Source organism: Enoplosus armatus, chromosome 20 (assembly GCF_043641665.1).
Source record: "Enoplosus armatus isolate fEnoArm2 chromosome 20, fEnoArm2.hap1, whole genome shotgun sequence".
In the NCBI taxonomy this organism is placed as follows: domain Eukaryota; kingdom Metazoa; phylum Chordata; class Actinopteri; order Centrarchiformes; family Enoplosidae; genus Enoplosus; species Enoplosus armatus.
The window spans coordinates 19,944,402-19,969,956 of NC_092199.1; the positions used below are offsets into that span (position 1 = coordinate 19,944,402).

Here is a 25,555-nt window from a genome sequence, read left to right on the forward strand (position 1 = left end):
TGTTTTCCGCCTCCTCGTCTGACAAGCCAGCTGCTGTCTGCCCAGCGAGAGCTGTTTATCTGACGAACTGCACCCTCGGACATGTCGAGGAGCCCGAACATTTCAGAGCTGTCAGTCAGGCTGATGTACAGTTGAGGGGAGCGGTGGACAGTTTGCAGGCTCGCGTGAAGTATGCGGAGTGAAAGTCCTCCTTGTGAGCGCAGAGCTGAGGTGTCCCCCATCGCACGCAAACCCAGAACACGGCTGACGATCTGGGATCTGCGTGTCTGTGTCTGTGTCTGTGTGTATACATATGTTGAGGCCCGTGTGCATCTGTGACTTTAATCCAGGCCTCCGTTTCGACCAAACAGAGGCTGTGCAGACAGCGGTCACCTACAGCGCTGCTATCAGAGGACTGGTTGTGACTGTTGCTGAGCTCCCTGTATTTGTGTTGATTCAGTATTTACGTAGGTATTGCGCCGTTCATATTTAACATGACACAACTGACAATGGGTCAGAACGTAACAATGAACTAAGATCAGAGCCATAGACCCAAAGATAGATTCAGATGGATTCCCAAAATCGCTGACAGAAAGTCCAGACATGCGTTTAGAAATGGTTCTGTTGAACATTGGTTACTTTTACTTTTACACTGGCCAATGCAAAAGTAAAAGTAACAGTGAGCAGCAAAGCATTTTCTTCTCCAAGCCTTCATCCACCAGTCGTGCTGGCTGTGTTTTTTTGCGTCTGTATCATTTCAAGGCCAGTTTTATGCTCGTCAGAGAGAAGATAATAAAAAAGAGAGTTTAACGGACCTGAGGTGGATTTGGGGGGTGGGGGTCACACCTAACTTTGTTGGTTCGCTTCCAGTGAACCCTGGTGTGTTTGCCTGTTTGGTGCGGTTTTATTTGCGGCGTGATTCCGTTATAGTAGATGCGGGAACTTTAGCGTGGCTTCAAAAGCCAAACCACCATTAAATCCATCTGTTGATCCTGGGAGCTGTTTCCTGTCAGTACAGACCAACTGGACTGAACTGTAGCTATGAAAGAGGCCTCAACCACCGGGATGATCCTGTTGTAAATTTAGTCAGTTTACAAAATGTCTTAAAACTTCTACATTACCACCGACCAATTTTCATAGTTATTTTCTAGCTTCTTTACTGTTATTTGAATAAATATTGCATAAGCAATTTAAACTAAATTCAATTTTATTCATATAGCACCAAAACATAACATAAGTTACCTCAGGAAACTTCCTCAGAATTACCAAAAATTCATTCAAGGTCCACTTACTAGCGTGTGTGTGTGTGTGTGTGTGTGTGTGTAATATGTAACTCATATAAAACATGTTATCACATCTGGTGGATCGGTGGATGATTTCACTTAGACACTGTTGAACAGGAATCACTGGAAGTCTCTCTGATTCCAGCATCCTGTCTCTGCAGTCTTCTACTCCCCCCCGGCCCCCCTCGTCCTCCCGGTTCGTGTGGAGCCTGTGAGTCGTTCAGCCTGTGATCATGGCGCTGGTCCACGACTCAGCAGACAGGCAGCCAATGACATCATACCTCACCGTGGATATGTGTGTCTGTGTTGGGGGGGGGCGAAAGTGACACCTCTGGTCACTGTGACACACTATCTGTCTCACCCACCAAGATCGTGCTCTGAGTCAGATCTAATTGTGGTTGTGAGTGTGTGTGTTGTGCTGGTGATCCAAAGATCGGTGCCCTTTATCTGCAAGCCCTTTCTGTTTCCTTCTTAGTTATTATCACACTTAAGCACCAGACTCACTCTGCTAAGGACAGAAAGAACTGTAATGGTATTGAACGCAGCACTGGGAAAGTTTTAAACTCTTTGATGACAATTTCTGTCATACGTTTTGTGAAACATAATCGACGCCCGATGCTTTGAAGGAAAAACACACACTAGAAACAGAATTCATACATATAAAACGAGAAAATCTTAAACTGATTTTGGAGCATTTCATTCCGTACCAGAGCATGTTCTGTATATACAAAAGCAAATAACAAACGAGCCAGTGCTCCCATCTCTAATCTGTGTGACATTTGAAATAATTTGCGATAGAACTGCTGTCATTTCAGCGGAATAAATCCGTAGACGGTGTCCTGTGCAAACACTGTGGACACTGTGACCGTACACGGGGTGATTATCACAGGATGTGGGAGCATTTCGTGTTTCTAAGATGTCTGCACTGCAATGAAATAAAGCTCAGTTGGGCGTAAGGGCTCAAAGAAACTTCTTCCTCGGATTGGGAGTGCCATTAATGAGCACAGATTCAGGTCTAGGCTTGTGTCGGTGCGTTTCCTGTGAAAGACCATCGTTCACGCCGTGAGTTCTGCTTTAATCTTGAGCGTAAAAAAAGTTGGTTCTTGACCTTGGAAGCACTGCTTTGACTAGTTTGAGGTCTTCCTCAGCGGGAGGGGTTCGGCCATGTTTGTGGATTGGGTATCGGCCAGAGGTGACCCCACCCTCATTACTTCATCGATGCTCAGCTACCAGTTACCTTGATTTGGTCATTGGCAGGAGTACATTTTTAGTGCCACAGCAATCCCTGTCGCATCTTCTTAAATATCAATCTGCCACTCAAACAGCATCGTCACGGCAGGAGCCCGGTTGTTTTTGTGACACTAACCTCCTGAATGTGCTTCACAATTAATGCACTTTGACGTGAAGCCAGTGATGGGGCCTTTTACCGTGAAACCAGAAGTGTTGACAATGTTTCCGGGTCTATCCCTAACCCTGCTGTTGCGTTGGGGTTAGTACTCGATATAATTATTTAAAAAGTAACTCGTTTGCACTTTTATTCGGGTAGTCATTTTGAAACATTGCATGGACAAAACAGATTTTCTTTCGAGTTTAATACAGCTCGATTAAGAGCAGCTCAGCGAACTGGAGTCTCAGTATCTCATAGTTGTTACCTTAAACAAGAATGATCCTGATGCGGTGGCCTAGTGGCCTTAAGGTTGAGGCGCCAACCTTTAGCTTTGTAGCATGTCGTTCCCTACCTCCCTCTCTCCCTTCATTTCCTGTCATCCCTCTACTGTCCGCTGACTTATAAAATGCCCCAAAAAATATTGATAAAAGAAAAGAATTGAGTGAGTGAGTTCCATACAGTGAGCTAGCGATATAAAACCAGTACCGGGAGAGAAAGCCAGATGGTTGCGGTGGTCCAGATAAGTGGTCCTTTATTGTGGTCATACTGTACATCCATTGAAACTGAGTAAACTCCATCCGCTGAGGAAGATCGCAAGATGTGGTTGAAAGTTCTGGGGGGGGGGGGGCTAGTAAGAGGCCTTTGAGATTTCCTGTCAAAGTTTTGTTTCAGTTTGGTTTTTCCATGTGGCTCCCGGCCCTCACTGCCCAGCCCACTCTGAACCCGCGCTGCCTCTGGGGCATGAAAATTGCCATAACCAATGAGGTAAAGGCAACAGTTTTCCACAGTTCACAATCCTGTTAGCTGAGTCAACAGCATCAGCTTCGCTTTATCCCATTACTCTCAATCACGACAGTTCTACAAGTTTCCAAACCCGCCGAGCCTGGAAAGGTGTGCTGGGGTTAACGCACACACACACACACAGGCCGCAAAGATAGGGAGGAAAAAAAAAGACAGCAAGGAACACACACGTATATATGCACGCGGCCCCTTTCCGAACCCTAGAACAACATTTGATCATGACCCACTGAGCGTCCCTGGGGTGTTAAAAGCAAGCAGGACCTCGTAGCTGTTAGTGCCCCTTTTGTTGTTTCAGCTTTCCGAACCGGGCGAGGAAGAAAGAGAGGTTTGTCCGACCGAATTACCTATCACAGGAAAAATAATAAAAAGAAGGCAACGTACCGAATCAATGGGTCGGCGTGGCGAGAGCGTAATTTCTTACTGACAAGCCGCATAAGTCAGGCCTCTCAACATCCCGCAGAGTGGAGATAGCACATGCAGCCGTGTGTTTGGTTTGAACACAGAATGGCAGAAAATGTCACCCCTGATGAATGCTCCGTGGTGCTGATAAGACGTACTCCCCTCTGGGCGAGGGTGCAAACACATAGGACACACGTGCACACATAGGCAGATAAACACACACACACACACACACACACAGACGTAGTCCTATAAATAAGTCTTTGGTCCTGTGGGGGTCAAGTGGAGTCCAGCCCAGCAGATACCAGTCCTGTACCCAGGGATCAGTCTGTGGTCCATGGCAACCCCAGTGTCTGCTCTCTGTCTGTCACTCCGCCTCAGACGCTGTACACAGATCAGATGACACGACGGTGGAACCTCCTTGGAACAGCTTTTCTTTTTCTTTTTTTTAACCCAAGAACACAAAACTGACCTGGTGTCAGCGTCTGGAGCCGCATGTTTGACTCTCTCAAATAGACGTCAGCGAGGGGGAAGTAGGGGTTTAGGGGTTATGGGGTTGTGGGGGAGGACGGGGTGGGGTCATACCAACAAAAACATGGCTCCGGTCGGTCCCTCATTGAGAGAAAGAATGTGCTGGCTGACAGGCCATTTCAGCCAGACCATTTGGAAGTGCTGGACCAGCTCGGGAGATCCAGATATCTAAATATTTGCACTACTGGGTCTTTTCTTTATGTCGGCTATCGGTTCTGTAATGACGCTGTGGTGGGCCTGCATCACCGCGGCTCCCTGTGAAAGTCATGTGATGGAGATGCAGATAATTGGTTGACCCCGAGGATGTTTTTGCTCCATTTCACTCATATGATATTTTCAGAATGAGTCAGGCTACTTAGAAATGCCATGGTTTTGGGATGTCAGCGGCACTATACATGTTGTAGTACAGCTTTATCAGAAAAAATACCTTGATACAAATTAAAATGTGTATACTGTTGATAGGACTTTCTGGAAAAATGTACAGACAGTGTAAAATAAATAGGCTCCCATTATGCTTCCATTATGTAACGTTAACATGGAGTTAGTGAATTAGTTGTGGGTTATGCCTGAATCCTGTTTTTTTTTTTCGTGTACATTTCTATTTGTACTAGCTATTCATAGTTTCCGTTGGCGCTGCGGTGGTGGAAAGTACTTCTGCTACTACTACTTACATGAGTATTTGAGTATAAATGTCCACTTCAAGCATTGTACTTTTTACTCCACAACATTAGCTTGACGGCCATAGTTCCTAGTTCCTTTGGTAGCATGCTTAATAAAATATATGGATAAAGCGGGCCTTATGAGTGCAAAAAATGATCTTTTTATATTCACTGGGTTCTACAAAGATAAAGACAGATGGACTCGTGACATGTCACAGTTTAATCCATACTGTTTGCCCTGGACTAATACTGAGTCGATCTATTTCAAATTCACTAATTTTTCACTTAATTGGTTTCTCTTTATAGCCCCGTCAAGCATGATGAAAGACATTTGCTTGGCATAGCCGGTTGTTCCTCCTGATGTGCCTTTCATCTGGCCCGTTAGTCACGGACACACACATTAACAACAACAAAGTAGACTTTTGAGTTATTAAATTTCTGATAGTGAAGTTTCGGGAATACCACATAAAGCCAGCCCATAGCCCTTGGTAATAGGCAGGAGTTAAGAGTTAAGCTGTGGCGATGCAGGCCCGTCTCTGCGCTGAAGCCTTACAGACATAATCCCCCTCCCCGCCTCCTGCCCACGCTGCTGTGGCCAACGGCCAGCGCCTGCAGACTCTGCAGCGGAGGCAAAGTCAATTGCCGAAATCTAAACAACGACAAAAACACAAAACAGTACATCCCTCTGCGTTTTGGGGTTTGTTTTTTTTACACGACGTGGAGACAGCCTATCTCCCTCGCGCTCTTGTTGTGTTTTGGGATTCCTTTCGGATCGGTCGCTGCGCCGCCGTCTCTCAAACACGCTGACACTTCCAACGGCAGACATGCACCCGCTCCGACCCACGGGCCCCCCCAGCGGAGGCCCCCAAGGAGAGAAAGCAGAGTGTAGGTGACCGAGCCACCAGACCAGATACAGATGGGGGGAGGCAGAGAGAGAGAGAGAGCAGAAAAAAGGAGGGATGTAAGAGGGAGGCTGTTGGCTCGGGCTCGTCTTTCTGTCACTTCTGGTTTGGATTCGGCTCGCCCACCCCCCCTCCCCTTGGAACTTCTTCATTAGAAACCGCAGCTCAGAGGCAGGAGGGGAAACGCTGAACCTGACTCCACGTCTGGCTCCATCCACGTCTCATTCTCTCTTTCCCACCCTCCTTCACCTCTTCTTCTCCTCTCACAGTATATTTCTGGCTCCTCCACCCTCCTCTTGTGCCCTCTTTCTCTCTCTCTCTCTCTCTCTCTCTCTCTCTCTCTCTGTCCTCTTATATTCTTTATATTTTCCTCACTTTGTTTGCGTTACGTGATCTCTGCTTCCCTCTCCCGTCTTTTTGTTTTTAGCCAGCCGGGCTTGTGTCGTGAGAAACCCCTCAGTTTTCTGATAAGACTGATTGGATACTGATAAAGGACTGAATCACTCTCGAGTCTCTCTGCTGACGAATCCAACTTCCATCATCTAACCTCGTATCACCCCGCTCACATCTTAATTTTTACAGTGGACGAAATGACACATGATAGCTTGCAAAAACAGAGCTTCAAGTTCGTTTTGATGCCGAAGCAAAACACATCAAGGAAACGGGGCTGCATGATGATGAAGTGAAATTTTCAGACAAATCAAAGTCAAATGGACATTGACCATTCACTAAGCCCTGCCCCGGTTAGTGTCTGCTACGCCTGTCAAGCTTTCCATCCTGGCGCTGCACATATGCAGTTTACGCCGATAACGGTGGACTTTTTATCATCAAAATGTTTTGTAATTTTAGAAACAGTTGGTCCATGATTTCGGACAGAAGTAGACAAAAAGCGGGTCTCGGATTTATATCCAGTGTTGATTTTGCCGCCTGAAATGACAACTGTCAGCAGCAGATGTTATTAGTTCTAGCTTGCTAGCCAATTAAGCTAACGTTGGCTCCATAAGTTTGTTGAAATTGCTGCCTCCAACACACGTAAAAAGGGGTCTTTAAATACGCTACATGGGTGATATCGTGGTAGAAGACTGAGTCTGAAACTGTCCTTGGCAAAAAAGTCTGCATCCTCACCAGACATGGAAATAAAGAAACAGCATAGTTCTTGTACCGCAGTGTACAGCTAGTTAGTCTTAACGTTATAAGTATGGCGAGCAGTAAATGTGACATCAGACAAAACTAACAAACACCCAGTTTGGCTGCTTAGCTTAGAAACTCAAGTCAATCATATTTTTTAACTGTTTTCACTTTTAACGTTTCAAGAGAAAAGGCTTTTAGGATGAGGACTAACCCATGTGTCACGCTGTCTTGGGTCTGGTGGCGTTGCAAAATAGTGTATGGGGGTGGGTCATTTGGTGGAACATTCACACGTGGGGAGGCGAGCCCTGGAATTGAAATGGCTAAATCCCCACGAAAGAAAACGGCACATAAAATAGTTGACGTTGACTGATTTTACAACTTTTACTGGTAAATAAGACGACCATAACTTGATCCTCGGTGTCCTAGAGGTGAAGCCTACCTGTACTTCAGTTCCGGAGGAGCACACCGGACCCGTTCAAAACACGGACTTTGAAACCAGTAAACGCACACTAAGCGGAGAATGGCGACCCAATTTTATTTAAAGTAAGAATAACGTAGTTAGCTAACGATGTGCTCCTTTGCCTGGAAAGTAACGCTCAGTTACTGCTACAGGTGGTAAGCTAGGTAGCTGAACATGCTAACAATTGCAGCTTATGCTTGAGCGGGTGAACACACCATTCAGTCCCTTCCTTGTGGTTTTGTTTTTGGAAACTCTTTGTATACTGAGTATCTGTCTTAATACAGCTTCAGTATGTGGGGAAAACCAAAGCTTGGCAGGCCTGCCGTGCCTATTTCTGGTTGCTAAGCTATGATTGGACAATCACTGTTGGGGGAGGGGTTTCACTGTCATTTCTGGTAGAGGATTGTAATGCGTCTTTCTCCATCATCCTGATTGGTTGTTTAAATGTCAGTGTTTACCTGAGAGCCGCCCAGCACGGGGACAGTGAGCAGAGGAGAGGCTGCTATCTGAGACAGAGCAGCAAGACAGCACTCAGACTGACACGACGCAGCTGCTGCTGCTACTACACACACACACACACAGGATCCCAAGACCACCCCACCCATATCCTGTGCACTCCCGACCTGACAACCTCATCTCTTGTCATCAAACAAACTCTTTACCCATCCCTCCATCTCCCACCCTGCTCCTCCAATGCCACCCCCGTGCCTCACCCCACACACACATAAATACACTCACACCTCCCTACCAGCTCTAATCTAATACCTTCTAATACCTTTACCTTTACATTCTCTCTTCAAATCCTCCCGCTATGGATGGCCGGATTAAACTGTTAGGTAGCCTCAGGCAAAAATTTGCTGTTGGACCTCTAGTTGACCCCCACCCCCCACCACAAACACTGAGCTGACTATGAACGGCAGAGTTGTTATATGCCCCAGAAACCAACACACAACACAACTTTACTTAGGAATATGCACCATGTGAGTCCCCAACAAATGCACTATTTTGATATTTTGCTACAATGCCCCGAGGAAACTACTGAGCTTTTTAAAAACCTTAGACTGTGCTATTTATTTATTTATTTTTTGTGCTTTCCGTCTTCACTAGGTAGGGAAGAAGAAAATAATGAGAGGCGAGCTAATGCTTTGTTGGTTGTCGGTCCCCTCGTGGACCTTGTTGACAATGAGGACGATATAGAATAACGTCAGATTTTAAAAAACGAGGTTTTTGACACGTCCTCATTCGTCCACACACCTGTTACCATTTCCCTCATCAGCCCTGCGGTCGCCTGCTCACCTGCACCTCATTCCCTAATCACCTGTCACTACTTACACCAGTTCACTTCCTTTGTTCTTGTCCAGTTCCTTGTGTGTTATGGTGCTGTGTGTTTTGTCTCCCCGCGTTACCAGTGGTTTTAGTTTGGACCCCTCTCCTGCCTCACTGTCCCACAAGCCTTTGTGTCTCTTTGTGTGAATAAAGTCACTGAACCGCATCAGTTTTTGGCCCCCTGGTTCTGCATTTGGGTCTGACCTGCACTCCCAACCGTGACAGTTCATCAAATCAAACCGACTGACGTTTCCAAATCCGCCTCGCCCCTGCTAGGCTCAGTCTGTCTCTGTCCTCCAATGGTGGAAGCAGGCAGGAAAGACGGGAAGACAAAGAGGCTTGACGATAGAGTCTGCCCTCATTTCCCCCGCAGCATGACAGCGTACATAGAATATATGCTCTCACACCACTTCCTCCAGGGACACTCTCTCGGGCAGATAGCCCGAGGGACAGCTGGATTCCACGGATGGCACATGAGCCGAGATATTTAAAGCATTTCAATTACATGACCGCTGATACATTACTTGTGGGAACTGAGGGCAATGGCGATGACCATCTTGTTTAAAAACATACCAGATGTTGTATGCAACAAGTGTTATCCCCTCACTGAATTTGAACCTCCCATTTCTATGATATTTTGTGCATTTCAACCAGTCACATCTGCTTTCTCCAAAACACACGAAATCACGCAAAACACTAACAGTGCTTTTTTTGATCTAGATGTCTGCGCAGTCGGCCAATAAACAGTTGCTGCGTTATGGAATGTGTGTGTGTGTGTGTGTGTCTGTGTGTGTGTGTGTGTTTTTGGTTTTTTTAGCGTGCGCTATTCAGCCGCATGACTTACTACATCAGAGGAGCGTTGTGTGGCAACATGCATCATACAGCAGAGCGAAAAGACTCGCTTATTGTATTTAAAGACTGTCCGAAATGTGCACTGGAATCTGTCCACTTGGTATACGAGTCTGATCTCCCCCTCTGTCTTTTTTTTTTTTTCACACACACACACGTACAGCTCCAGACAGTTCAGATGAGACTTGTCACATCCGTTGACATAGGGCCCAATTAAAGGGGAGGATTAAGCCAGGGCTGGGTGACCTCTTCAGGAATCCCTCTGAGACGCTGTGTGTACACTGTCAAACCCTCTGACAGACGTTCCCTTTAAGCACTTTCACCTGCTAATTAGGACGCAGGACTGTGTGTGTGTGTGTGTGTGTGTGTGTGTGTGTGTGTGTGTGTGTGTGTGTGTTCATTCACCGCACATACAAGACGAATGTGCCCGCAATGGATTTGCCGCCCAGAAGAAGCTTCTATGTAAATATTTGACTTGAGCATCGTATGGATTTTTGGAGCTCACCCCAGCACACGCCGCGCAGCGAACAGATAGGCTGCGCCATTTATTCCATTTTTAAATTATTATATGTTTTGGTGTGTGTGTGTGTGTGTGTGTGTGTGTATAGAGGTCCCTCGGCAACAAAAGCCAAGCAGTGTTTATGGTGGGAAGAGATTAAAATGGATAGCGGCGAGGCAGAAGCAGTGAGCTGTTGCTGGACAAAGCTCTCAATGACTGATTAGTGCTGAGTCGCTGCGGCTTTTACACAATGTGGAGAAAAGGAGTAATCGCACACTTCGTTTTGGTTATATGGCAGGGTAGGAACATTGGCGGACGTTTTTTAAGGGAACAATAACTTCGGGACAAAGTCTAGCCGGAGATGGTGCTCATGAGGATAAACAAGGTGGATAGGAAAAGCTAAAAAAAGAAGAAGATTGGCATTGGGATTAAATGGAGGGGAGAGTGACACGAGGACAGAGAGGGAGCGCCGCCAAAAAATTTCCATTCAAGCTAAATATGTTGTGTAATCTAGAGAAATGCTAGCATTAAACAAACAAAAGTCTCGTCTTTATGCTGAGCTAAGCTAGCTGTACCCCGGCTCTAGCAACACACTTAGTGTACAGACACAACAGTGGTATCAGTCTAAATATCGAACTCTTGGCGAGAAAGCTATTTAGTTTATTTCCCCAAATGCTGAACTATTCCTTTGAACAGATGATGGGATGCTAGTGTGACAACAATGCAATCCACTGAAATCAAGACCAACTACCTAAAATAGGGTTGAATATTGTCATACATGACTTCTCAGTCTTGTGACTTTCTTGAATTGCCCTTTTCTGCGGTGTGTGTAGGGACAGGAAGCCAGGCCGGTCCAGGGACACGTACTGTATTTCACCATTTCGCCTCCCCACATTCTACTGAGCTTTTTAAAAACCTTAGGTGAGATTTAGTGAGACGGTAGCCATCACAGGCTGTGACACCTGCTGTGTAACACAAACAAGGACACACATACGTGAAATTCCCACACAACTTTTTTTTTTCTAATGTTACGTTTCTAGCGGGCCTATTTTTGAGCATTGCGTCACGTTTTATGTTGCGTTCAAATCAGGCCGGGGAATAAACAGCTGCAGAGAGAGCCTTGGTGGTGTCCGGCTGACGTCCTGTGTTGACGGACCTTTTGGGGAGGCTCCGCGACGTATAGGCAAGAGCTTAGTTCAACTCTGACAAATGTCTGCCTGGTATGTGTGGGAGCTGGAGGAAGGGATGCCTTTTTTTTCTTTTGGTTGAGTTCAGGCTGGAGAATCCACTATCACACTGCTGACAAGATAAACCTCCTGCCTCTCAGCCGCTCAGCTGATCACTGATTGTGGTGCCCGTCGATGAATGAGTGCGTCAAAAGACCACATCCAGCTTACAGAGGTTTACCCAATCATTGTCATCAAACAAACATTATGACCATCTCAATGTTCAACAGTTTGATGCTAAAAAGGCCCATAAAGAGCCCTCCATATACTTTATTACAACTGAGTGTACTTTAAAGGCATTATCGGATTTGACTTCCAATCAGAGTTTTACAAACTCTTGCTTTGTGTTTTTTTCCCAATTTCTTGGCATGACATGTACTGTAAATACATCTGTGTTGCCAAAGAACATGGAGAAGGAAAACAGTAGATAAAGGAGGGGGGGGGGGGGGGGCAATGTTGATTAGATTACAAACTGGTTGTGTAATAAAAAGAATGAATATTGGAGGAAGTCGCAACATATCTTACACCCCATCTCACAGGGCTAGCTTACATATTGATGCAATGAACCAGTGGAGGTGATTTTCTAATAAAGTCGATGTCGCTAACTATGTTAGCAATCAGTTGCAACATTCGGAAGGCAACATTTTGCATTCATTTGGAGATGCGTTTGTGTCCGCCTGATGATGAATCTATGACCAGCATTCATTCTCATTTAGCTCTGTTTTGACTCTTTATCTGCTAAATGCGCCACTGTGTTCACCAGCTACTAGCTAACTTTGTCTGTTTGGGCTGGGCAGGTGGTGTACATCGGGTTTACCAGAGCTTTTTCCACTGAAACAGATGGCTGCTGCTGCTGCTGCTGCTGGAAGCACGGTAAATTAACCTTTTGAGACTGAACCAATGCGTTAAAGTTGCGGGCCGAAAGATGCTAAAAGTGCGCCGTAGAGCTGAGGGGGTGGGGGCCGCAAAGTCGGATAACAATTCTCTGTAGGCTTGTCATGGGATTTTAATGTATTCTTTACACAGAGATATTGAGTAGTGCAGCTTTAAATGAAGTGATTTGCCCAAATAAAATATAGTCTGAAGTTAGAAAGTCGTCCTGATTTTAAACCCGGAATGTTCAAAGCAAACAAGCCTGAGGATCTGAAGTACTGGACGCCAACTTTGTGATACTTTTAACAGTTGTTGCTACAATGTTATAATGCGATGATACCCAGCCTTTCTTCTGGTGTTCAGTGTGTTTCCAGTCTGACTGTACTGATACAAGAAGCTCCGTATTGCTTCACTTTTAATGGCCATAAGCCCAGAGTGGGTGGGATTTTTGTTTTGCATGGAAATAAAGCTCCGCGCACAGTGTCAGCAGCATATGTTAATTGCATACATTACACATATCGTCATATATGGAGCAGAAAGCAGTTAGGTTTAAGCTTGACTGGTTATGTTTCCATCAGCTGTCACAAGGCAAGAAGTGGAACTTGTTGCCATCCCTGCTTTTCCCACTTTCTCCCTCCTGGCTGTACTGCTGCTCCACTATCAGCGCCTGTGTCTCTATCTTGACCCCCCCCCCCCCCCCCTTTTCTCTGTAATGACAGTCGGCGGGGCTGATAGGCAGATATATTTACACTAGTGGCGAGGGAGGAGGAAGTCATCAGCCAAGCCCCGTCCAGCCCCTCGGGCTCCGGCAGGCGGGGCTTAGAGGAAACCCCTGGCCCGGTTTAGCGCCTCCCCCGAGCGGGGCATATCTCCCTGTGCTGCTCCCTGGCCCTGCTCAGAGCTCTCAGCTAGATGGGACCAAAGCTTCGCTGGACTCACACACACACACACACACACACACACACACACTCTCTCCCATATCAGAGAGAGAGAGAGCAGAAAAGAGAAAGCAGGAAGAGAGAGCAGCACACAGAGAGCAGGAGGCTGCTGCTGGTGTGCACACTGGCTGCGAGACACGCAACAAGAAAGCCAGTGTGTGTGTGTGTGTGTTCTTTTTTTTTTCCCCCTCACACTAAGTCTTCTCCTACAGCTGTTGATGAGGCGGGCCGGGCCGGCTCCATCTCATCTCAGCCTGGCACCCAGAGGTGGCCACGGGGGCCTACGCGCGTGCCGCTTCTCGAGTGTGCGTGACTTTATTTCGCAGCCTCTGAACACTGGAACTGTACTGTAAGCATTATGACTCTTCTGGGCTCCGAGCACTCCATACTGATACGAAGCAAGTTTAGATCAGGTGAGTCGAACGCCGGCCGGCACGTGACTTCTCCTCCCCGTCGAGTTTCTTTTTTTTTTCTTTTTTAAGAGTTTCTGTGTGCAGCTGTGTTTGTTCTCCAGAGCCTTGCAAACAGTTCTGTCAGTCAACACTTGGCATTTACATGCGATCCTGTGTACATTATGTCATTCATCTGTCTCTGGGGATGAGTTGTGTTGACACTCCACAATGTGCCCGTCAGTAACGCCCTCAAACTGACAGGTGTGCACAATACCAGGAATACCAGACGGGATGCCATGCCAGCATAAGAGCACCGGGCCCTGATGATGCTGAATGTCACAGTGTGATGGATTTACAGCTGGGCGTGTTCTTCTGCCTCCTCGTAAAGAAAGCATGACATGTGAGGGTGACGCCTCAGGCGGGTTAGTCCACTTGTTCCGTGCCAGCCGCCAACCTGCTGCTGCTGAGGGAAGCCAGCAAGGCGTTCCTCACTCTGTGGCTCTGTGCACGCCGATAAAGGGAGATTAGACACTGGAGAGGGGTCAGAGGTTATCTTAATGTGGCTGAATTGGAAGCTGATGGTGTGTGTGTGTGTGTGTGTGTACACTTGGGCATATCAAGAGGGAGGAAGGGTATATGGACTGATTTAAAGTCCCCTTAACACACAGCAGCTGCTGGGGTTTTGTATCCATCTATCTCCCTCACACACACACACACACACACACAGACACACACACACTCTTTAATCCCATCACTCTCGCTTTCTCATTCACACACACACACACACACACACGCTTTCTTAGTGGCTGTCTTTTGTTTTGAAGACATTTTTCTGTGAGGCTGAGCATGTGTGTTTTGCGCTGTACTATCACCAGTGTGTAGTCTGACCAACACTGCCACCTCCCTGAGGAAAATGTAACTGATGGTGGCAACGGCAGAGCTAAGACCCGTAAAGCTCTGTCGTGAGTGGACAAGCGGGCGGCTGGAAGCGCCTTCAGTTCTCACGTGCGGTTTTTCGCCTGCGAGCTGTAATTGCGTTCCCGAAGTGGCGAGGCAAATGATTTGTTTCCTCTGAGTTGTTTTAGGAGCAGATCGGCAGGGTGGGAAATGACCCCCCCCGGTGCTCCTCACGGGCTCAAGTGTTCAAAAGCAGCAGGAGGCTTTTCACCAAGGTGGCTCCTGTCCTGTGTTGCTCTAGCTGGTTAATATGGCGCAGATGTAGAGAGACTGTAGACGTTACAGTCGGAGGGATGAATGCCGGGTGATACGAGGCACAGCCGGCTTGACAGGCCCCCGGGGGAATTTATGAGTGCACGAGTGAAATATTGAGCGTAAGAGAAGTAAAACTGCCCGTGAATCTCTGTGTGATAACCACCGATGACGGGGGGGGGGGGGGGGGGTGTCAGAGACGATCTGCTTGTCCAGGATTTACAGTTTCTTTAAGCTGCGGCTCGAGTTACATTCCAGCAATTGTTGCTCCTTTTTTTTTTTTTTGCACCATGCTTGAAATGCATCATCAAAGCCATGGGAACTGCTGCTGCACAGTTGAAGCTAAAAGGAAAGATAAAGATCTCACTTTAAGTGCTCCCCGCGGACTGCCGAATGTTTTGCGGCGGTGTGTGTGTGTGTGTGTGTTACTGGCTGGTTCTCATGGGCGGCTGTGGCCTACTGCCATTACATAATGAGTACAGCGGAGGTGTCAAATCCAAGTTGAATCGAGACTGTCGAGGTGTCGTAGTAAATGCGCATCATATACAGGCGCTGTTGTCCCGAAACACCTGCTTCAGCTGCCACACCCAGTCCAGGAGTCATCGTATGTGGACGGATGTTGTCATCTGAAATATGTTTCACCATCAAAGTTTTGATTCATTCAAATCAATAAATGATTGATTCTACCCCCCCACCCCCCAGAATCTCTCTAAAACTAAGCTAGTGTTGTGCGCTAAGCTAACGACGATCACGGCACCAAACCATCTGAGAGGGGGGCGTGAGGGAGCGTTTTGGGTCCGGACACTGTAGAGAGAGAAAAGTCACGGATAAAACGAAGGCTACTGTTTCGCTTTAAGACGTAAACGTTAGCTCGTCACGTTAGCGCGTCCCTCACGACGTGCAGTTCCGGACTGGGCTGGTGAGTTGCGGCCGAAGTGAATCACGTCAGTTGGATTTGAAATGTGTTCAAACTTGAACTTCCAACTGTGAGGCCAGCCATTTTGTGCTTGCATATTAATTGAACCCTTTTTTTTTTAAATGAATAAATTGGCTCCAGTAGCCCTGGCAGACTTTACATCCTCGCTAACATTTCTGTCAAAAATGATAATAAAGCTAATAAAGTGAGAGACAAAACCTAGTCACCCTCCACTGCTGATGAATGGCACTCTGGCAACAGATAAAAAAGCACTCCCCCGTGGAATGGGTTGGCTTTTTTTTTTTCTTCTTCAACACAAATCCGCATCGCCCTACTATCCCACTGTTGACCATAAGTCACTGTCGGTGGAGCTGCTCCAGAAACTTCCATCTTAATGGTGGAGCGTTGGCTCGCCTGCATCTGGCTCTGGCTCTCGTTCACAAATCTGCCTTCTTACTGTCCAAGGCCGTGGGGATGAAATACGCAGGTTCTGTCTTTAAGGTGGATTTTCACTTTATGCAGAGGTATTAGACTAAAATAAACCTAATACTTCATTTAGGAATACGTGTTTATTAGAAGTTTATACAGCCGCGCTCATACATCTGTCGCAAACACATTCCTGCGCGCGCTGAGGGAAAGTTCAGGAGGATCCGAATGCAACCGGCCTCTCTAAGCAGGAGTTTAAGTGTAAAAGTGAGGCGTTTATTATTAGCCTGTTTTCTCTCTAGTGCGGTGGCTGTGAACGTGTGAGGCACAGGGGGACAATAAATCAGAGTATCGCTCCACTCTCTCGTGTAATTATCGCCACTTCACCGGTGCACACCAGGCCAAATGATCCATTTATTTACGCTATAAATCTGAAAACGTGTAAATGCTGTGCTGTTGGATTTGTGTGTCCTTTTTTTTTTCTTTTCTTTCTTTTTTTTGTTGTTGTCAAGGAATCCCAAGTTGAAACAAATGCCTTCGCTTTCAAAGTCAACAGCGGGAGAGGCGGGAGAGTATCGCACGGCTCAGTGATCTGTGATTACGCGGCCTGGCTCGGGTCCTCCTTTCTCTATAACATGTGCACGCTGCAATCAAGGCGGACAGCCTAGTCTGGTCTCGGCAAAGCTTTTTAGGGGAAAGAGAGCAGATTACATGGCAGCCGCTTCGCTTTTCCAGACAGAATTATTGATAACCCCTTTCGGTAAACATAACACAGAGCAGCGAGGAGCCGTCCCCCGGGTTAAAATCAAAGACGGGCTGCATAATTCACCGACACTAACAGTTACATTCCACCGTCACCTTGCTCTTTCCATGACATGAGAGAACCTGTATGTTCGGGTAAAAGTCAGACTGTTTGCTGATTTTCAGTCCTACATGTGACAAAGCAAAGTGGTGAAAAAGCTTTTTAAGAGTGGATTATGTGGCATATGCGAGAGAGAATTATTGCTAACCTCTACAGTGCAGCGAGGAGCTCTGTTCCATTTGTCACCCTGTGTTTTTTTTTTCCATGACAGAAGAGATAAAACCTGTATGGATGTGTGCCTGTATTCATGGCTGAGTGTTCCTTTTTATTGTGGGGGGGATGACAAAACTTCCCATGTCTGTCAGAGTATCAGTTACATGTTTTGGTCAGCTTTCAGTCAGCAGCTAATGCCTGCCTTTTGCTCTCTGTGATGTTGCGACCAGAAGGTCACGACCCCCCCCCCCCCCCCCCCCCCCTTACTGTAAACCAAAGCAGATGTCAGATGAAGGGGGGGAAAGAGGCCTGCCGTTACATAATGGGGGTGCTCTCCCGCGGGAGCACCACGATGCGGCACCCGGGCTCATCGGCGTTGAGTCAAAGTAGTTACATCAAAGGTGGAAGGTTTGAGGGGACTTGGCCAAATCTGCGCGAACATGAACCACCTGAGGGAGGTAATTAACAACAGGGGAGATAAGCAGAAAGGGGGGGGGGGGGGGGGGGGGGGGGGGAGAAAAGGAGGAACACTTCACTTTTTGTGTGTCGGATCCCGGATCTCGCCGAGAGACCTTCAGATAACAGCGGGGAGGAGAAACACGCGCAGACAAAGACAGAAAGAAAGCAAAAAGAACGCGAAAGAGCCACAGACATGGGGGAGGCTCTATGTTTATGACCCCGCACTCCCACCTAGACACACACACACACACACACAGAGGACGGAGAAACGTGCGCACACGCTGCGGACCACACACTGCCTCGCAGATCTGTTTAAAAGCCAGGAGCTGTGTTTATCATTCCCTACATCCTGCTCACAGAAATATTTGTGAACAAGCAGCGTTGTGTGTTTTTTTTGCTGTTTTCTGAATGCATATGTGTGTGTGCGTGTGTGTGTGTACATATAGATACATGTGTTTCTGTTCGATCACTAGACATTGACATCAGTAGCTTTTTTCCCATGTCAGCCTGTAGGAGCAATTATTCTAAATCAAGCTACAAGTTCGAATCATCAAAGCTACATTTTTAAGTGGGTCGAAGTCTCTTCCTGCTTTTTTTGGTCTGTCCCTTACCTGTCTTTCCACATGTCTTTCTCCTTCTTTGCCCCTTCTTTTTGCTCTTCCCCTCCTCCTCCTCCTCCTCCTCCTCCCTCCTCCCACTTCAGTCCTACAGTTAAGACTTCAGCAGAGGAGGACACGAGAGCAGCTGGCAGACCAAGGCATCATGCCTCGTGAGTAACGCCCTCCAAACACTGAGCTGCCGCACACACACACACACACACACACACACACACACACACACACACTTCCACTTACTTGCTTTTAGTCTGCAGTGTGAGTAAGACAGACGGGTAAGGGACGCAACAAACGAGCAAGGGAACACATCACCCTTTGGTAATAAGATATACAAAAAATAAATCAATAAATAAAAACATGTCTTCTCACTTACCTGTTGTGGTGTCCAGCCATGCAGATCCAGGTTTTGAGATTTCTGCCTCCACCCCAATGCAATGAAGGCTGTTTATGGTGCTCACAAACAAAAAAAAAATCATCTTTTCAGGACATGTTGCTATTAACAGTTTTTAAATGTCTTCTTTTTTTTCTTTTTTTTTTAACGCTGTGAGCATCACAAACAAAATCCCATTCACCTCCTTTCTGTGTTGTGGTGGAAATGTCAGACAGATATCTCAAAACTGTCTTCATGATCCGAGTCTTTAAACTAAAGTGTATCCCGCGACAACGAAAACGGCGTTATCGGGATCACTGGTACTGTTGTCTTTTGGTTAAAGGGGTAATAATATTGTTTTGGCCACTTGGGGGCAGCGGAAACAAGCTGTAAACACAACCCGGACATATTATCACCTTTTCATTAAAGTGGATATGGCTAACATGTTAGCAAAACAGACGCAGTGACATTAGCATTCATTTGGAGTTGTTTGTCGGGTGACATTCACTCTCGTTTTGGTCTCCAGCAGACAAATATCCGTCTCTTTAACTGCTAAAGGCTCCACTCATGTTCACTAGCTAGTCGCTAACTGCGTCTGTTTGGTGTTTGGTGGGCAGGCATTTTACATTTTTTTTTATTTTTGAGAAACAGTAATGTTGCGGTGACCAGTGCAGTTTTAAATACACAAATGACGCAATTAGCCACTGGGCTATTAAGTAAACAAATGAAGAACAGATTTTTCAGGTCATTTGTACGGTGAAGAATCTAATATTGTGTGTGTTGACAGTCTCTGAGAGAAACATGGATGTAAAGGTTCAAACAATCCAGTCCAGCGTGGGAAATATGAACAGCTACTGCCTTTTCCAAATTTGCCCTCTTCATCGTAGGCCCCCTTGGCTCAATCAGTACTCTAAAATCTTGGAATGCAGTCGTGAGAAGCGTCGTCTCCCCAGGTTTCACATGAATCCGATCATCGAGTCCGACGTATCGCATGTCCATGTTAAAAAAAAAAAAAAAAAACGACTTGTGATTGCAGTTTTGTCAAATGAAACAATAAAAATCAGACGCCAGCCGCTTTTATGAGAACAAAAAATTGGAAAGGACGGAGGCAGAGGAGGAGCTCAGGAACCGGCTGATGATTTCGCTGATGAACAAGAGGGAACCAATCAGTGAAATCGGCCGCTGTAGTGATTTGTTGGAAACCTGCAGATTCCTGCTGGTTGTCCACGCTACAGTATGTAACTTCCCGCACTGTAAAATGGTGGAGCTGAGGTCAACTTGGAAAACTCATCAGATTAGAGCGCCAAAGACAGACGGACAGACAGAGACAGGCAGGGAGAAATGACAACCAGAGACTCCGGAGACGGAGAGAAAATCCACAGGTGGTGACGGATACAAAGGTGGGAAGGTGGTGGAGGGAGCAGGGGGATCTATACCATGCACCCGGCAGGCAGAGAGACAGGCGGATGGAGCGTAGACAGTAGGTGTGAGCGACAGCCCCAGGAATGCTTTCGCCCTGGAAGAGGCTCTCGGGCCTCGGGAGGAGCAGTGGCTGCTCGGCCAGGTCTTCCGCACGTCGAGCAGAACACAGCAACGTGGCTTTTGGCTTTGTCCCCCCCTTTTTTTTTTGTCACAGAAGACATACAAGAGCAAGTAGACCCGAGTGTGAGCATACTCCTTAAAACGCACCACATGCCACTAAACGTCACTCACGCGTAAATATTTTTGTTTGTCGTTTACTTGGTGGAACTCAAACTTTCAAATATACGTAAGAAAGCAGAAGTTTGTTCAGCGCGAGACGTTACGCAGCAGACGGCCACTTACAAACTGAGATCCCATCAGTCCCTTCTGCTTTAAAGCAACAGTGTGTCGCCTTGGCAAACACGGGAGCAGTGAGCGATGCCAGTGCGTAGTCCCCCCCCCCTCCTGGTTACTTGCCGGCAGGAACAACAAGGGGACTCGGGGTGGGGGGGGCGGGCTTGGACTGCAGGCCAGGGATTTGTTGAATGATATCTCTGGCACCGTTTGCCATTTCACAGAGGCTCCAGCCTCCCAGATAAACTGCCGGGTAAGTGTGCGGGGGAACGGAATCCAGAGGCCCGGCCGAGGCCCTATCAGTTTCTAGGAGTCTGTCACAGATAAGGCAGCAAAAGGGGGGGGGGGGGGTGCGATTGGCCTTTTTTTTTTGTAAGAAATTTCAATTGGCTGTTTTTATCTCTTGATTGCAGGCGGCGGCGTACGCAGATTGAAGAGGGCTGCAAAGACTTGTATTTCTTACACCCACACGGTAGATTGTCGAACAGCTCTCTCTCTCAAGCATCAGCGTCATTTCTCCTCCCAGCTCCTTATGTCTTTTTTGCGGGGCGTCACAGCATCCTCCTCCTCCGCCTCCTGTTGCTGCCGCTGTAGATGTGATCCGTCAGAGGCTGTGTTATTCCTGCTGGGGAGATGGACACGGCACAGGGTCTGTGTATATATTACCCAGGGAACATCTGGTGTTTATTAGGCCATTCGAGAATCCGCCCCAGCCTCTCAGGCTTGACTGGCGTGTGGCCTGCATAGGAGCACACTGTCTGCCTGCTGGCCACAGGTCTGACTACACACACACACACACACACACACACACATACACAGACAATCTAATATTTCCTCATAAAGATAACAGCTGCAGGTTTACTGTGCTTTTTTTTTGTACATAAAAACAGCCCATTTTCCTTCCCCCAGCAGTGGTGCTTTAATCCTCCCGTGGAAGGAAACACAAACGGAGTGATCCCTGCCTAATGCACCATGCCTCTCAGTGCGCTGTTTACATTTGACAGATACAGTAAGCAGGTATGTGTATTGCAGCGGGTTCAAAGGGCGTCGTGTGTTTTTTAAGAGTGTTTAAAACTCACTGTAAGGCAGCCTCAGGCTCACCGGATCGTGTTACATCGTGCCAGAGTTTGGTTGCACAGTTGCAACTCACTCAAAGCGCGGCGCCCCCCCCCCCACAATATCAGATCAGGTCATATATCAGGCACGCCGGCGCTTCACCCGCTGCCCTCCACCTGTGTGGTTTTCGCTCCTTCACTGCCTTGTTACATCGCTTCACCTCCACCCAAGTCCTTCTTCCTTCCTGTCATACCCCTTTTTCCCTTTTTTATTTTTCCTTCTTCTACCATTGTTTCTATGTGAATTCATACCTACATCAAATTCATCCTCTTTACTCCCTCCATTCTGATATCAACCTCCATTTTTTAACCTGAATTCATTCTTTCTTCTTGTATTTGTTCCTCCGTTCTTATTTCAACTTTAAAGTTTTGTTTCTTATTCAACTAATTGCAACATTGCATTAACTGTCTACCTCCACACTTAAATAAAGAAACATCCTCCAGCTCATCTTTCCAGCCCGTTCTTTCTCCCGCCCAAATATTCCTCCTTCCTTCTGTATTTTCCTCCATCCATTCGTCCTCCTTCAATAGTCCTGTCAACCCCCCCCCCCCCCCCCCCCCCCCCTTCATTTTGATGTTTGAAAAGTTGTTACATTTCAGACCCATCTTTCATCAGACAGTAGCACTGTTTCCCCGAGTTGTAGGTATTTTATGTTGGCGCCCTCTCCTGCGTCGTCCCTCCGAAATGATATTTGACCAAATAAGTGCCGCGGCTCCATCTCGCCCTCAGTGACGTGGCTGGCTGTAGGTGAGCCAGGTTAGCTCCGGCGCAGGATTATTTATCCTGGATTTAGCAGAGAGAGAGAGAGATTGTGGAAGGTCGAACATCTCACCCGCCGCAGCCCTTTTAATTACAGCCACTCCATTTATTTTTCTAGCGCTCAAAGTTTCTGGCTGCTCTGGGAGCAGATATTTAGAACGGAACCAAAACAGAGGCATTGATCATTGAAGGCCAAGGGAGGCCAACGCGCAGGGTGTTTGTTGGGGGAAATGACAGCTGGATACGGATGAATAACATCGCGGTGATGATGAGATGAAAGAACTCTAGATATTGATAGACAGCCCTGTTGATTTTTAACAGGAAACTTTTGCAGAATAGGATGAAAACAAAATACATTTATAATAGAGCAAAAACACAATTACAGAATCTCATTTAAAATGAAAAAGTGTAAAAAATATATCACAGAAATATATATATATATATATATATATATATATATATATGCAGCGTTCATGTTTAGATGTTACTGCTTCATAATGAAGTGCAGCGTCCTTGTCTTTGGGGGGGAATGTTTGGATTATGCACAAAATAGAAGTGATTCTAGTGCGCGTTTATTTCATTCTCAGTGTGTTTTGAACAAACAGACTCAGCCTGGTGGAATGTACATCTCATGCTTTTGTGGGGGCAGTTCCACGGGTCGGAAAGGACGGTAATTTGATTGGATTCATGTGTAAGCAGCGTTTACATTGTTGTGTCTGGTTGAAGTGGAGCTGATTCTAACTACTTTACACACTGCAGCAGTCAGATAAAAGACGAAGACCGTTGTATCACATTGAAAAAGTCACATTTCAGTACAGCTCTTGAGCAAATGTACTCGGTTTGCGTTCCACTTCTGCAGTTCTTGTACCCGTGTTGTTGACGGTGTGGTCCTGCTGTGTGTGTGTGTGTGTGTGTGTGTGTGTGTGTGTGTGTGTGTGTGTGTGTGTGTTGTGTAGACCCGGCCTCAGGCGGCTCCTCTCTGGAGGCCCAGATGAGGCTAAAGCGAGCCCGGCTCGCCGAGGACCTGAACGAGAAGCTGGCTCTCAGGCCGGGGCCCCTGGAGCTGGTCCGAAAGAATATCATTCCCCTAGACTCTGCCGCCACGACGACAGGTATCGGCGGAGAGGCCGACACGCTTCGGACGCCTGCGTGACTCCACGTGTGTGTGTGTGTGTGTGTGTGGTAGTAGCATCAATTAGTTTTAATGAGAAGGAGAGCACGCTTCCCTCCTGACTGTGTGTGTGTGTGTATTAACAAACCCTTGTTCAAGTCCTTTACCAAGCAGCACGAAGCACTCTGCTGGAGATTGCAATCTACTCAAACGAGCATGCACTTTGATGACTTCAGCACAGTCGCATCGGCATGTCAAACAAGCACCGAGCTAAACGTCGAGCGTTTATTGCAGGCCTTTTGCGTTCCTCCTCCACCGCTAAAAGGTTTGTGACGACGGCACGAACCGAACATTCGGCCCGTAAGCGGCCAAAGATGCACTCGACGATGTCAGCACCCGACCGCGTCCCCAGATCCTTCAAATGGCCGACCTTCCTGTTGATGAAACTCACCACAGCTCACAAGATGGAAGGCCGTAACTGGGCACAATGATAAAACCAGGAAGTGCATCTTTTAACTTTTTAGAGTTTAGATCAGAGGCTTTCTTTTCTTTTTTTTTTGCTAAATCTGAAGCTACAAGCTAAAACTTCAACTTTTATCTGTTGGATTTATTAGTTATATTCCATTAAGAAGTACAACTTTTGTGTTGTCGCTTGGAGAGTGATTGGACCACTTGACCATCTGCTTGGAGCAAAATTCATTTATTAACAGCTTATTAACACTTACAGCTGCAGATTTGATGGATTATAAACCCTTTTACCAATAATTTATTAACCCCAGGATCATTTATTAACGATTACCAACATTTATAACTGCATTACAACCAAATGTGAAAGGATAAACCCATGTTTTTGTTTTGTTTTAATGCCTTATGACTGACCTATAAAGCATTAGTGACTGATTTATTATCCATTAATTAACAGGTGACTTATTAGAAAGTGGCACCAATACAAAAAAAAGACATTTTCTCTCTGAGGAGAAGTCCACTCAACTCTTTCAGTACCTGCTTCCTGTTGTTCCTCCTTGATGTTTTCCACATTTCTTAGTACTTATTTGTATTTCCTTGCGCAGAGAATGTTATTTACATTTCTGGGACGTCGTGCGCATTTCAGAAAAAATCTGAAAGCGTTGTTTTGAAAAGGCCGGTTGTCTTTAAGAAGAGGTGTATCCACGTATGTATATATCATGGACCGAAGTGAACAAGGGAGCCCTGTTGGAGACCTCCGCCTCCCCCAGTGTTCAGGCCTAACCCCCCCCCGCAGCGCCCCTACCTCTGCGCTGTTAGTCTTCTGGTGCTCAACATGTTACTCACTCTCTCTATATCATTCCCTGGCAGCGCATCTAGCGTTTTTCTGAGACTTGAGGCTTTTCTTTTTTTCTTTTTTTTTTCTGTTTGCCCCCTTGAGCTTCCAGTAAACATGTTGCGTAAAGAAGACGGCGGGCTGCAGCCAGCCGGTTTACACTACCTCTGCAGGAGGACGGGAGCGCCGTTTATTGAGATGAACAGCAGCTGTATTTGGGTCCGCCCTTTTTTTATTTTCTTCAGAAGCGGCGAAGTGTGTTTTGAGTTTGAGCTCATACTTGTGTGTGTGCGTGGGCGTACCTGTGTGTGTGTGTGTGTGTGTGTTTGTACCTAACTCCCCCTGCTTTAACGGGCCTGTACAGCTCCGGTCAGCCACCTACAAAAGCTCTGTGACAGGACCAGGCTGTTGCGTCCCCCTCGCCTGCAGCATTAACCCCTCACCTTTTTAAAGCTTTACGTCCCCTCACACAACACTCCCGGCAACTGTTTCAACCTCTGTCCCGTCATATTTGGAAACTATGCCCCCCCCCCCGTAACTTCCAAATCAGCCACTTAAAAAGCGGAAGTGTGCACAGCTTGCGGATTTCCTGTAATTCTGCCACCTCAATCTCCCGGTGACATCAGATTGACTTAAAGACTACATGGAAACACATAGAGACGTGCAAATCCACACACGAGCCACTCAGAGTGTGTGTGTGGATTGCAGAGAGGGAAGGGGTTAAACATGAGCAGGTGGGAGGAAATGGCATTTAGGACAGCACTGTGCACGAAGCTGTGTGTGCATGTGTGTGTGTGTGTGTGTGTGTGT

The 25,555-nt window shown here is 46.8% G+C and overlaps 1 protein-coding gene across 1 annotated transcript in view; it reads left to right on the forward strand.

The window, feature by feature from the left end:
• Nucleotides 1-25,555, forward strand: part of myocd (myocardin) — a 49,035-nt gene that overhangs the window by 15,397 nt on the left and 8,083 nt on the right. Inside the window, exons 2-3 of the mRNA XM_070927514.1 lie at nucleotides 18,364-18,429; nucleotides 23,291-23,446. Coding sequence (XP_070783615.1) covers nucleotides 18,364-18,429; nucleotides 23,291-23,446 — 222 coding nt within the window. The remainder of the gene's footprint in view (nucleotides 1-18,363; nucleotides 18,430-23,290; nucleotides 23,447-25,555) is intronic.